The sequence below is a fragment of the Salmo salar genome, chromosome 02 (assembly GCF_965601325.2).
Source record: "Salmo salar chromosome 02, fSalSal1, whole genome shotgun sequence".
In the NCBI taxonomy this organism is placed as follows: Eukaryota; Metazoa; Chordata; class Actinopteri; order Salmoniformes; family Salmonidae; genus Salmo; species Salmo salar.
The window spans coordinates 96,298,933-96,311,869 of record NC_138292.1 but is presented as its reverse complement, the minus strand read 5'-3'; the positions used below and the strand labels follow the sequence as shown (position 1 = coordinate 96,311,869).

Sequence of the window (12,937 nt, the reverse complement as noted above, 5' to 3'; positions counted from 1 at the left end):
GCAGAGATAACGGGATGAAAGTAGTAAGAAAAGAAATGTTTATTTTTTACAGTTGCATCATTAACCTTAGTGAGTGCATTTATTTTTGTACTGGTCCCCCCCTGGTGATACAAGGAAATCTGTATGGGCAATTTTTTACATTTATTTTACCTTTATTTAACTTGTCAAGTCAGTTAAGAACAAATTCTTATTTACAATGATGGCCTACCAGGGAACTGTGGGTTAACTGCCTTGTTCTAGGGGCAGAACGACAGATTTGTACCTTGTCAGCTCAGGGGGATTTGAACTTGCAACCTTTCGGGTTACTAGTCCAACGCTCTAACCACTAGGCTACCCTGCCACCCCCGATAGTGTCACCGTAACAGAAAAGGGGATGGAGTTATGTGGTCCAGGATGAGATGAGGGCCGACGGAATTCAATTCCTCTTAGGAACTGATAGGGAAACAAGGGGGGCACTGGAATGGGTAATGGTTGTATGGTAGACTAAATGTTTTTTGGGGGGAAATGTATTGATTTAGACAGGGAGAGGTTGTATGACAGGGTCAGAGACCGTTTGGACTGGGAGAATGGGGATTGGGTGGGTGGTGATGGGAGTAGTTTAGTTTGTAAGGGAATTATTTTTATTGAGTTAGAAATGCAGGGTTAGATAAGACAAGAATATAGCGGTATTGGTAGGTCGTAACCGGTCTCCCACTCCAGTACAGTAGGGGGCGGTGTTGGCACCTCTCGGTCGGTTAAATAAAAACTAAAAGAAGAACAACAACAACAGCTGGTCAGCCATCTCGGTAGCTTGCTAGCCAACATAGCGGAAACGTTCAAGCTTTTAAGACGTTTTCTGATATATGAGCCACTGTGTTTTGAACACATTTCTGTCGTCTAACTAGTTACCCCATTTAATTTAATATTTACGTTGTTATTGGTCAGCTAACTAGCTTGTTAAGTTAGCATTAGCCTAGTTAGCTAACGTAGCGGGCTGGTTGAGTTAGCATTAGCCTAGCTAGCTAACGTAGCTGGCTGGTTAAGTTAGCATTAGCCTAGCTAGCTAACATAGCTGGCTGGTTGTTGAGTTAGCATTAGCCTAGCTAGCTAACGTAGCTGGCTGGTTGAGTTAGCATTAGCCTAGCTAGCTAACATCCCCGACCATGAGTTCACCAAGCTACTCGCCTCCTGCTGAAGAGGAGGAGGAGGAGGAGGAGGAGGTGGTCTGCTGGACGGAGGAAGAGGGTTTGTGGCTGAACGTTGTCGTGAAAGAGGAGAATGAAGAGGAGGATGTCGCAGTAAAACAAGAAGAGGAGGAAGGTGAGGCTGTTACAGTGAAACAAGAAGAGAAAGACACATTCAGAGTGAAAGAAGAGGAAGACGCGTTCAGAGTGAAAGAGGAAGAGGAGGATGTCACAGTAAAAGAAGAGGGGGAAGAGGAGAAAGAGGAAGATGCAGTTTTTGCAGTGAAGGAGGAGAAAGAGGGGGAGATAACTGTCATATTGGAAGATGAGACAGGAGATCTGACTAACACCGGTAAGTACTGTCTTAACCCTTGTCTTGTCTTATTAATAAGGTAATAAAAAAGACCCTCCACTATGTTTAACAACAGAGAAAAAAAACCTAAATTATATATATATATGTTTTCAACTGGAAATTAGATGACTTTGTTCATCACCTTCACCTTTGTTCATATTTCCGTGAAAGCTGTACACCACAAGGGTATAAAGATTGTCTTAGGGTCATTTTTTCACCCGGCAGTTATTAAAATCATTTACACACACACACACACACACACACACACAATGAGAACGAGTGGGAAATAAGAATAGAGATTCCAATGTATCTCGTAATCAATATTTCTCAGATTCTAGGATGCAGGTCGATCGTTTTTCAGGAGCCAGTTTTTATGATGTCAGGGGAGGGGGAGCCAGTGCCCCCCCCCCCCCCCCCCCCAAATGTGGAATATGAAATAATTTTGACATAACATTTTTTGCTATCGTTCTTTTTTTTACATCCGTTATTAGACAGTGGCAACGCGGAACACTAATTTAACCCACACATTAGAGGGACGGCTTTAGGCGGAACACAACAGTATCGTACCACTTGCAAAACGATATGACAACAATAACGTCTAATGTAACTGGTCCCCCCCTCCAACAGTACAACTGGGCCCAGCTTGCCCCCCCCCCCCCCCCCCCAGTTGAAATGGTCTAGAACCACGACTGGATGGAGGGGGGGGGGGGGGGTTGATGAAACTCCAACCGAATCCTATGACCTGAGAAAGTGATATTAGCTTTAAGGACTTAACAAATGCCTGAATTGAACAAACATCAACCACATTGTGGAAGCAACTGCAACAATGTTTGTTTGTATCACTCATCAACCTCTCTGATATTAACGAAGAATCAACAGGCTCTATTTACAACAACTAAATAATACCATAGTATAATATATAATATATATTTAACAATCCAAACACCTGTTATGGGAACATCTGAGAGGGAAGGGGGGTTGTAATTATATCACCTGTAAGGGGGAACATCTGAGAGGGAAGGATTGTAATTATATCACCTGTGATGGAAGATATCCATGTAGATGACAGAGATTTAATACATTATACAACATGATAATAACCATCTCCAAAACTCAGAGACAAAGTGGAGGTCAGCTGCATGTGACATTCAAGAAGATACTGAGCAAAGAGCTAGTTTCCGAGACTTGGTGAGTTTCATTAAGAAGCAGGCTAGTATAATCTCATATCCTATATTCAGCATTAAGAGGCAGGCTAGTATAATCTCATATCCTATATTCAGCGTTAAGCGGCAGGCTAGTATAATCTCATATCCTATATTCAGGCTAGGATAATCTCATATCCTATATTCAGGCTGGGATAATCTCATATCCTATATTCAGCATTAAGAGGCAAGCTTGGATAATCTCATATCCTATATTCAGCATTAAGAGGCAGGCTAGAATAATCTCATATCCTATATTCAGCATTAAGAGGCAGGCTAGAATCATCTCATATCCTATATTCAGCATTAAGAGGCAGGCTGGGATAATCTCATATCCTATATTCAGCATTAAGAGGCAGGCTGGGATAATCTCATATCCTATATTCAGGCTGGGATAATCTCATATCCTATATTCAGCATTAAGAGGCAGGCTAGAATAATCTCATATCCTATATTCAGCATTAAGAGGCAGGCTGGGATAATCCCATATCCTATATTCAGGCTAGAATAATCTCATATCCTATATTCAGGCTGGGATAATCTCATATCCTATATTCAGCATTAAGAGGCAGGCTAGGGTAATCTCATATCCTATATTCAGCATTAAGAGGCAGGCTAGTATAATCTCATATCCTATATTCAGCATTAAGAGGCAGGCTGGGATAATCGCATATCCTATATTCAGCATTAAGAGGCAGGCTGGGATAATCTCATATCCTATATTCAGGCTGGGATAATCTCATATCCTATATTCAGCATTAAGAGGCAGGCTGGGATCATCTCATATCCTATATTCAGCATTAAGAGGCAGGCTGGGATAATCTCATATCCTATATTCAGGCTGGGATAATCTCATATCCTATATTCAGCATTAAGAGGCAGGCTGGGATAATCTCATATCCTATATTCAGCATTAAGAGGCAGGCTGGGATAATCTCATATCCTATATTCAGGCTGGGATAATCTCATATCCTATATTCAGCATTAAGAGGCAGGCTGGGATAATCTCATATCATATATTCAGCATTAAGAGGCAGGCTAGGGTAATCTCATATCCTATATTCAGCATTAAGAGGCAGGCTAGAATAATCTCATATCCTATATTCAGGCTAGAATAATCTCATATCCTATATTCAGGCTGGGATAATCTCATATCCTATATTCAGCATTAAGAGGCAGGCTAGGATAATCTCATATCCTATAATCAGCATTAAGAGGCAGGCTGGGATAACCTCATATCCTATATTCAGCATTAAGAGGCAGGCTTGTATAATCTCATATCCTATATTCAGCATTAAGAGGCAGGCTGGGATAATCTCATATCCTATATTCAGGCTGGGATAATCTCATATCCTATATTCAGCATTAAGAGGCAGGCTGGGATAATCTCATATCCTATATTCAGCATTAAGAGGCAGGCTGGGATAATCTCATATCCTATATTCAGCATTAAGAGGCAGGCTTGTATAATCTCATATCCTATATTCAGCATTAAGAGTCAGGCTAGTATAATCTCATGTCCTATATTCAGCATTAAGAGGCAGGCTGGGATAATCTCATATCCTATATTCAGGCTGGTATAATCTCATATCCTATATTCAGCATTAAGAGGCAGGCTTGGATAATCTCATATCCTATAATCAGCATTAAGAGGCAGGCTGGGATAATCTCATATCCTATATTCAGCATTAAGAGGCAGGCTGGGATAATCTCATATCCTATATTCAGTAACACCCAAGACTTGGTGAGTTTCATTAAGAAGCAGGCTAGGTTCTTATAGGTTTATAATGTTATGATTATTGATTGATTATCAATCATTATATTTGGTTGTGATAGTTGAAAAAATACTTATTTTGGATGCAGCAGTTGTTAGCTTAAATGCTGACGCGCTAGGCTGGTAGCAAAGCTGTTAGCTAGAATGCTAACGCTTATTGACATAGGCTGGTAGGAAAGCTGTTAGCTTGAATGCTAACGCTTATTGACATAGGCTGGTAGGAAAGCTGTTAGCTTGAATGCTAACGCTTATTGACATAGGCTGGTAGCAAAGCTGTTAGCTTGAATGCTAACGCTTGTTGACATAGGCTGGTAGCAAAGCTGTTAGCTTGAATGCTAACGCTTATTGACATAGGCTGGTAGCAAAGCTGTTAGCTCGAATGCTAACGCTTATTGACATAGGCTGGTAGCAAAGCTGTTAGCTGGAATGCTAACGCTTATTGACATAGGCTGGTAGCAAAGCTGTTAGCTGGAATGCTAACGCTTATTCACATAGGCTGGTAGCAAAGTTGTTAGCTTGAATGCTAACGCTTATTGACATAGGATGGTAGCAAAGCTGTTAGCTAGAATGCTAACGCTTATTGACATAGGCTGGTAGCAAAGCTAGCCAAAGGGCATTTTACTGGTTGAAGTGTTTTTTAAAAGTATAAAGCAGTTGATTTGCGACAACACAAACATTATATTAAGCAGGACATTCAAACGAGCCTGTACAATTATAATCCAAAAGTAAAATGTGAAATGCACTCATATGCAACCTGTAAATGGAGGCTATATTAGCTGTCAGCCTATGAGAACTCCCCTGAGTTTTCCCCCATGGTGGTGAATTAGTAAATAGACAAAGAGTTTAATGTGAGTTTCCTTGAGTAGCACTCCTGATCTTGTGCTGTAATATTCAGAATACATTGTGAAAAACTAAAATCTTTGCTCACCATTTTTGCTCCAGGCCGATATAGTACATCCATAACTAGTGGTTTCCTCATTACCAGATATAGTACATCCATAACTATCGGTTTCCTCATTAGCAGGGAGGAGTTTCTGCAACCAGATCGCTCTCGTGCCGCAATTTTAGCAAACACAGAAAGGGGCCTCTATTGGAGACCAAAAATCGTCTGGCACACTGCTTAGGGGTTCAGTAACTGTAATAACTTATTTCTAGCCTACAATCATCGATGTTACTACTAATGTGGGGGAAAAATAAGACAGAATATGGCTATTGTTGGTCACTTGACTGTCTAATCAAATCAATTGTCAAATAAGTAATTAAAAGCATTTAAACATTCATTACAGACATACAGCACCATCCCCTTTCAGCTAAAAGGAACAGTGGATTACCGCTGTTGTGGGCCTTTAATCAGCTGTCTGACTTTGTCGTTCACACAGGAGAGAGACGTGACTACCGTGGATCCTCCGGGGAGCCTCAACAACCTCATGATGCTGACGAGGCAGAGAAGAGTCTCTCCAGATCAGAACACCTCAATAAACACCTGCAGAGATCCACAGGGAAGAGAACTCACTGCTGCTCTGACTGTGGGAAGAGATTCACCTCTTCATCAGATCTTAAAATACACCAGAGAATCCATACAGGAGAGAAACCTTATAGCTGCTCCGACTGCGCAAGGAGTTTTACGACACGAAGCCAGATGATATCTCATCGGAGAACACACACGGGAGAAAAACCTTTCAGCTGTGATCGATGTGGGAAGAGTTTTGCTCAGTCAGGCAACCTGACAATTCACCAGAGAACACACACGGGTGAGAAGCCTTACCACTGCTCTGACTGTGGAATGAGTTTTACTACCTCGGGTGGACTGATATCGCACCAGAAAACACACACAGGAGATCAGTGTGGGAAGAGCTTTGCTGCCGCAAGGAACCTGATAGTTCACCAGAGAGAAAACACGGTTGCTCTGACTGTACACCAGAGAAGCTACACTGGAGAGAAACCGTACCACTGTTCAGACTGTGGGATGAGTTTTACCACCTCAAGTGGACTGATATCACACCAGAGGATCCACACCGGAGAGAAACTATACCACTGCTCAGATTGCGGGATGAGTTTTGCTGGATTAGACAAACTGACTGTACACCAGCGATTACACACAGAGAGGACTTATAGCTGTGATCAATGTGGGAAAAACTTTGCTGCGGCAACAAACCTGATCGTTCACCAGAGAACACACACGGGAGAGAAACCTTACAGCTGTGATGAATGTGGGAAGAGATTTACTCAGTCGGCGCACCTGACTGTACACCAGAGAACCCATACAGGAGAGCAGCCTTATAGCTGTGATCAATGTGGGAAACATTTTGCTTTGCCAGGAAACTTGACTGTCCACAAGAGAACACACACTGGAGAAAAACCTTACAGCTGTGATGTATGTGAGGATAGTTTTGCCACCTGGACAGCCCTGGCTACACACAAACGAATCCACACCGGCGAGAAACCGTACCATTGCTCCGACTGTGGAATGAGCTTTACTTCCTCAAGCGACCTGAGAAGACACCAGAGAAAACATACAGGAGAGAAACCTTATAGCTGTGATCAGTGTGGGAAGAGTTTTATTCGATCAGACTCCCTGGCAAAACACAAGAAAATTCACGCAGGAGATCCAGACCTGGGTAGTAGAACACAGAGTGTGGAATGATCTCCACCACCAGACCTGGGTAGTAGAACACAGAGTGTGGAATGATCTCCACCACCAGACCTGGGTAGTAGAACACAGAGTGTGGAATGATCTCCACCACCAGACCTGGGTAGTAGAAGACAGAGTAATGATCTATTTGTAATCTAACTGTTGATGTTTGTGTTCAACTTGTTTCATAATAATACAAAATAATATAATTTATAGTATTGTAAAATCATACAACTTTTGACAGCTCTAATGTCAAATGATCACATTTTGAATTTTTGTAAATTATGGAACATTTATAGAAAATGTTATAGAAGGAGCATCGGGACAATAAATGTGATGTTTTTGATTTAGTTGGAGACCCTAGAAGCTTTCACATTCCAGATGTTGCTGTATATAAACAGAAGAACGAGTTTATAATGTCACGTAGCCTCGGCTCCACGTTTCACTGACGTTCCTCTCCTAAAGCCTGAGGAAGTTCATGTTGGAGAAGTAGGTATGAGAGCAGCCTGATTACCTGTGGCTGATTGGCTGATTGGCTGATTACCTGTGGCTGATTGGCTGATTGTCTGAGATTGTACGCCATTTTCCCAAAACAAACCACCTTTTCCATCCCTCTTCAGAAACAGAGTTAAGCTAAGAAAACCCTCCTCAGTCTTCTAAAAACCTACCTGGGACCCTGGCCCGGGACCCTGGCCCTGGAACCCTGACCCTGGCACCCTGACCCTGGCACCCTGACCCTGGCACCCTGACCCTGGGACCCTGACCCTGGAACCCTGGGACCCTAACCCTGGAACCCTGGGACCCTGACCCTGGGACCCTAACCCTGGAACCCTGACCCTGGAACCCGCCCTGGCCCGACCCTGGACCCTGGGACCCACCCTGGACCCGCCCTGGAACCCTGCCGGCCCGGGACCCTAACCCTGGAACCCTGGGATTGAGTCTTATTTTCCAGTAGGGACAATGACACACATTTTAAATGCCAAACACCAGAATGTCTTTTCCAAGAAATGCTGAATGTTCCTGAATGGTCCAGTCTCAGTCCTGACTTTTAAATCTACCTGAAAAGGTTTAAATATTACTGTCCATCAATAATTCACAACCAAATTTTATTTTAAGTTTGAGCAAATTGTGACAAAAACAATGAATATATATATATATATGAGTTGTTCAAGGTTGGTAGAATCTTATTCAAAATAATGTTTAATGGATGCCAAGTATTAACTAAGGAGGGTGGAGACTTAAGTCAAATTATGTTTCATATTTGTAAAATAAATAAATAAAATATTGTATAGTTCTGTAGGAGGAAAAAAAATCCTAACTAATCTCTTTTTTTAATTTAATTTTAAGGCGTCAAAATGTGAAGACTGTAATGGGTGTAGACATTCACTAGGCAGTGTACCTGTACACCTAGAGGGAGAGAGACTTATTTCCCTCATTAAAATGCAAATCCTTTTATAACATTTTTGACATGCGTTTTTCTGGATATTTTTGTTGTTATTCTGTCTCTCACTGTTCAAATAAACCTACCATTAAAATTATAGACTGATCATTTCTCTGTCAGTGGGCAAACGTACAAAATCAGCAGGGAATCAAATACTTTTTTCCCCCCACTGTAGATGTTTACAGGACATTATGCAGTATAAGGGTCATACAGTATGTTAAAGGACCTCTATATGAGAGAGAGAGAGAGAGAGAGAGGGGGTTAGAGGTTAAGGGTCATACAGTAGGTTAAAGGACCTCTATATGAGAGAGAGAGAGGGGGTTAGAGGTTAAGGGTCATACAGTAGGTTAAAGGACCTCTATATGAGAGGGGGTTAGAGGTTAAGGGTCATACAGTATGTTGAAGGACCTCTATATGAGAGAGAGAGGGGGTCAGAGGTTAAGGGTCATACAGTATGTTAAAGGACCTCTATATGAGAGAGAGAGGGGGGGTTAGAGATTAAGGGTCATACAGTATGTTAAAGGACCTCTATATGAGAGAGAGAGAGAGAGAGGGGGTTAGAGGTTAAGGGTCATACAGTATGTTAAAGGACCTCTATATGAGAGAGAGAGAGAGGGGGGGTTAGAGGTTAAGGGTCATACAGTATGTTAAAGGACCTCTATATGAGAGAGAGAGAGGGAGAGGTTAAGGGTCATACGGTATGTTAAAGGACCTCTATATGAGAGAGAGAGAGAGAGAGAGAGAGGGGGTTAGAGGTTAAGGGTCATACAGTATGTTAAAGGACCTCTATATGAGAGGAGAGAGAGAGAGAGGGGGTCAGCTGGTGCGCGATGTCTAATATTAAAGAAGTCTCGTTGTTTTGCTCGCCTGAGGTAGAATACCTCATGATAAGCTGTAGACCACACTACCTACCAAGAGAGTTCCCATCTATATTATCCATAGCCGTCTATTTACCACCACAGACCGATGCTGGAACTAAGACCACTCTCAAACCAACTCTATAAGGCCATAAGCAAAGAAGAAAATGCTCACCCAGAAACAGCGCTCCCTAGTGGCCGGGGACTTTAAAGCAGGAAAACTTAAATCAGTTTAACCAAATGTTTTACCAGCATGTCACATGTGCAACCAGAGGGAGAAAAAAAACTCTGGACCGCTGTTACTCCACACACACAGAGACGCGTACAAAGCTCTCCCTCGCCCTCCATTTGGTAAATCCGACCACAATTCTACCCTCCTGATTCCTGCTTACAAGATGCGCTGACCAACTGGCAAGTGTCTTCACTGACATTTTCAACGTCTCCCTGACCGAGTCTGTAATACCTACATGTTTCAAGCAGACCACCGTAGTCCCTGTGCTCAAGGAAGCGAAGGTAACCTGCCTAAATGACTATCGACCCGTAGCACTCACATCGGTAGCCATGAAGTGCTTTGGAAGGCTGGTCATGGCTCACATCAACAGCATCCTCGCCCCAATAGATCCACAGATGATGCAATCGCACTCCACACTGCCCTTTCCCACCTGGACAAAAGGAACATCTATGTGAGAATGCTGTTCATTGACTACAGCTCAGCGTTCAACACCATAGTGCCCTCAAAGCTCATCACTAAGCTAAGGATCCTGGGACTAAACACCTCCCTCTGCAACTGGATCCTGGACTTCCTGACGGGCCGCCCCCAGGTGGTAAGGGTAGGTAACAACACATTCGCCACGCTGATCCTCAACAAGGGGGGCCCCTCAGGGGTGCGTGCTCAGTCCCCTCCTATACTCCCTGTTCACCCACGACTGCGTGGCCAGGCACGACTCCAACATCATCATCAAGTTTGCTGACGACACAACAGCGGTAGGCCTGATCAACGATGAGACAGTCAATAGGGAGGAGGTCAGAAAACTGGCAGTGTGGTGCCAGGACAAAGGAGCTGATCGTGGACTGCAGGAAAAGGCGGGCCGAACAGGCCCCCATTAACATCGACCGTGCTGTTGTGGAGCGGGTCGAGAGTTTCAAGTTCCATGGTGTCCACTACACCAACGAACTACAATGGTCCAAACACACCAAGACAGTCGCGAAGAGGGCACAACAAAATCTTTCCCCCCTCAGGAGACTGAAAAGGTTTGGCATGGGTCCCCAGATCCTCAAAAAGTTATACAGCTGCACCATCGAGAGCATCCTGACCGGTTGCATCACCGCCTGGTATGACAACTGCTCGGCATCTGACTATAAGGCACTACAGAGGGCAATGCGAACGGCCCAGTACATCACTGGGGCCAAGCTTCCTGCAATCCAGGACCTCTATACCAGGCGGTGTCAGAGGAAAGCCCCAAAAATTGTCAAAGACTACAGTCACCCAAGTCATAGACTGTTTTCTATGCTACCGCACGGCAAGCGTTACCGGAGCGCCAAGTCTAGGACCAACAGGCTCATTAACAGCTTCTACCCCCACAACCATAGGACTGCTGAACAATTAATCAAACGGCCAACGGACTATTTACATTGACAGCCCCCCCCCCCTTTGTTTTTATTTAAACTGCTGCTACTCGCTGTTTATTATCTAGTCATTTCACCCCTACCTACATGTACATATTACCTCGACTAACCTGCATCCCCGCACATCGACTCGGTAACCCCTGTATATAGCCTCCACATTGACTCTGTACCCCCTGTATATAGCCTCCACATTGACTCTGTACTGGTACCCCCTGTATATAGCCTCCACATTGACTCTGTACTGGTACCCCCTGTATATAGCCTCCACATTGACTCTGTACCCCCTGTATATAGCCTCCACATTGACTCTGTACTGGTACCCCCTGTATTTAGCCTCCACATTGACTCGGTACCCCCTGTATATAGCCGCCACATTGACTCTGTACCGGTACCCCCTGTATATAGCCTCCACATTGACTCGGTACTCCCTGTATATAGCCTTCACATTGACTCTGTACTGGTACCCCCTGTATATAGCCTCCACATTGACTCTGTACCGGTACCCCCTGTATATCGCCTCCACATTGACTCGGTACCCCCTGTATATAGCCTCCACATTGACTCAGTACCCCCTGTATATAGCCTCCACATTGACTCAGTACCCCCTGTATATAGCCTCCACATTGACTCGGTACCCCCTGTATATAGCCTCCACATTGACTCTGTACCGGTACCCCCTGTATATAGCCTCCACATTGACTCTGTACCGGTACCCCCTGTATATAGCCTCCACATTGACTCTGTACCGGTACCCCCTGTATATAGCCTCCACATTGACTCTGTACCGGTACCCCCTGTATATAGCCTCCACATTGACTCTGTACCGGTACCCCCCTGTATATAGCCTCCACATTGACTCTGTACCGGTACCCCCTGTATATAGTCTCCACATTGACTCTGTACCGGTACCCCCTGTATATAGCCTCCACATTGACTCTGTACCGGTACCCCCTGTATATAGCCTCCACATTGTGAGGATAACATTGAGGAGAGTAGCCTTTTCTGGGTGTTTTGGAGTCATACCTTGTGGGATTGGTGATAATCTGAGAAAGATTTAGGGAGTCCCAGGTGGTTTAAACATGTCCCAGTTTAGGTCACCTAGCAGGACAAAATTCAGACTTCGGTTATAGGGGGACTTATGGAACTTGTTCCTGTCCTCGGCCAGTAGCCCCAGGGTTGTCTGGGATAGCTCTGTGTGTGGTAGCCCCAGGGTTGTCTGGGATAGCTCTGTGTGTGGTAGCCCCAGAGTTGTCTGGGATAGCTCTGTGTGTGGTAGCCCTGTGTGTGTGGTAGCCCTGTGTGTGTGGTAGCCCTGTGTGTGTGGTAGCCCTGTGTGTGTGGAAGCCCTGTGTGTGTGGTAGCCCTGTGTGTGGAAGCCCTGTGTGTGTGGTAGCCCTGTGTGTGTGGAAGCCCTGTGTGTGGAAGCCCTGTGTGTGGAAGCCCTGTGAGTGGAAGCCCTGTGAGTGGAAGCCCTGTGAGTGGAAGCCCTGTCCTTTTGTCAGCAGTCATCGAAACATATTCCAATCAGCGATAGGAAAGCAGTCCTATAAACATAATCTCTGATTCTGGTCACCATTTCTAAGCCTATGGCTCAGTTGGTAGAGCATGGTGTTGCAACGCCAGCATGGTGTTTGCGATGCCAGGGTTGTGGGTTCGATTCCCAAGGGGGGCCAGTACAACAACAACAACAAAAAATGCAGGAAATGTATGCGTTCACTACTGTAAGTTGCTCTGGACAAGAGCGTCTGCTAAATGACTAAAATGTCAATGTTAGAGGGAACTTGTTTGGTAGTTTAGGGAGGGAGGGGGGAGGCAGAGAGGGGGGGTGTATGTAAGAAGAAGTTAGTAGGGATGTATTTGTTTTATTTAATTTTACAAAAATGGTAGAGA

The 12,937-nt window shown here is 44.3% G+C and overlaps 1 protein-coding gene across 1 annotated transcript; it reads left to right on the top strand.

Moving 5' to 3' along the window:
* Positions 1–652: 652 nt before the first annotated feature.
* LOC106593138 (uncharacterized) lies at positions 653–7,963 on the top strand. Its single transcript, XM_045712302.2, has 2 exons — positions 653–1,515; positions 5,871–7,963. Exons 1-2 carry the CDS (start codon positions 1,143–1,145, stop codon positions 7,133–7,135), a joined length of 1,638 nt encoding a protein of 545 aa, XP_045568258.2. The 5' UTR covers positions 653–1,142; the 3' UTR covers positions 7,136–7,963.
* Positions 7,964–12,937: the final 4,974 nt, after the last annotated feature.

Bases quoted from the DNA above. Each gene is read 5' to 3' on its own strand.
- LOC106593138 (XM_045712302.2), top strand. From the start codon at position 1,143: ATGAGTTCACCAAGCTACTCGCCTCCTGCTGAAGAGGAGGAGGAGGAG. The intron at 1,516-5,870 runs GTAAGTACTGTC...TCGTTCACACAG, and splicing joins AGGAGATCTGACTAACACCG to GAGAGAGACGTGACTACCGT.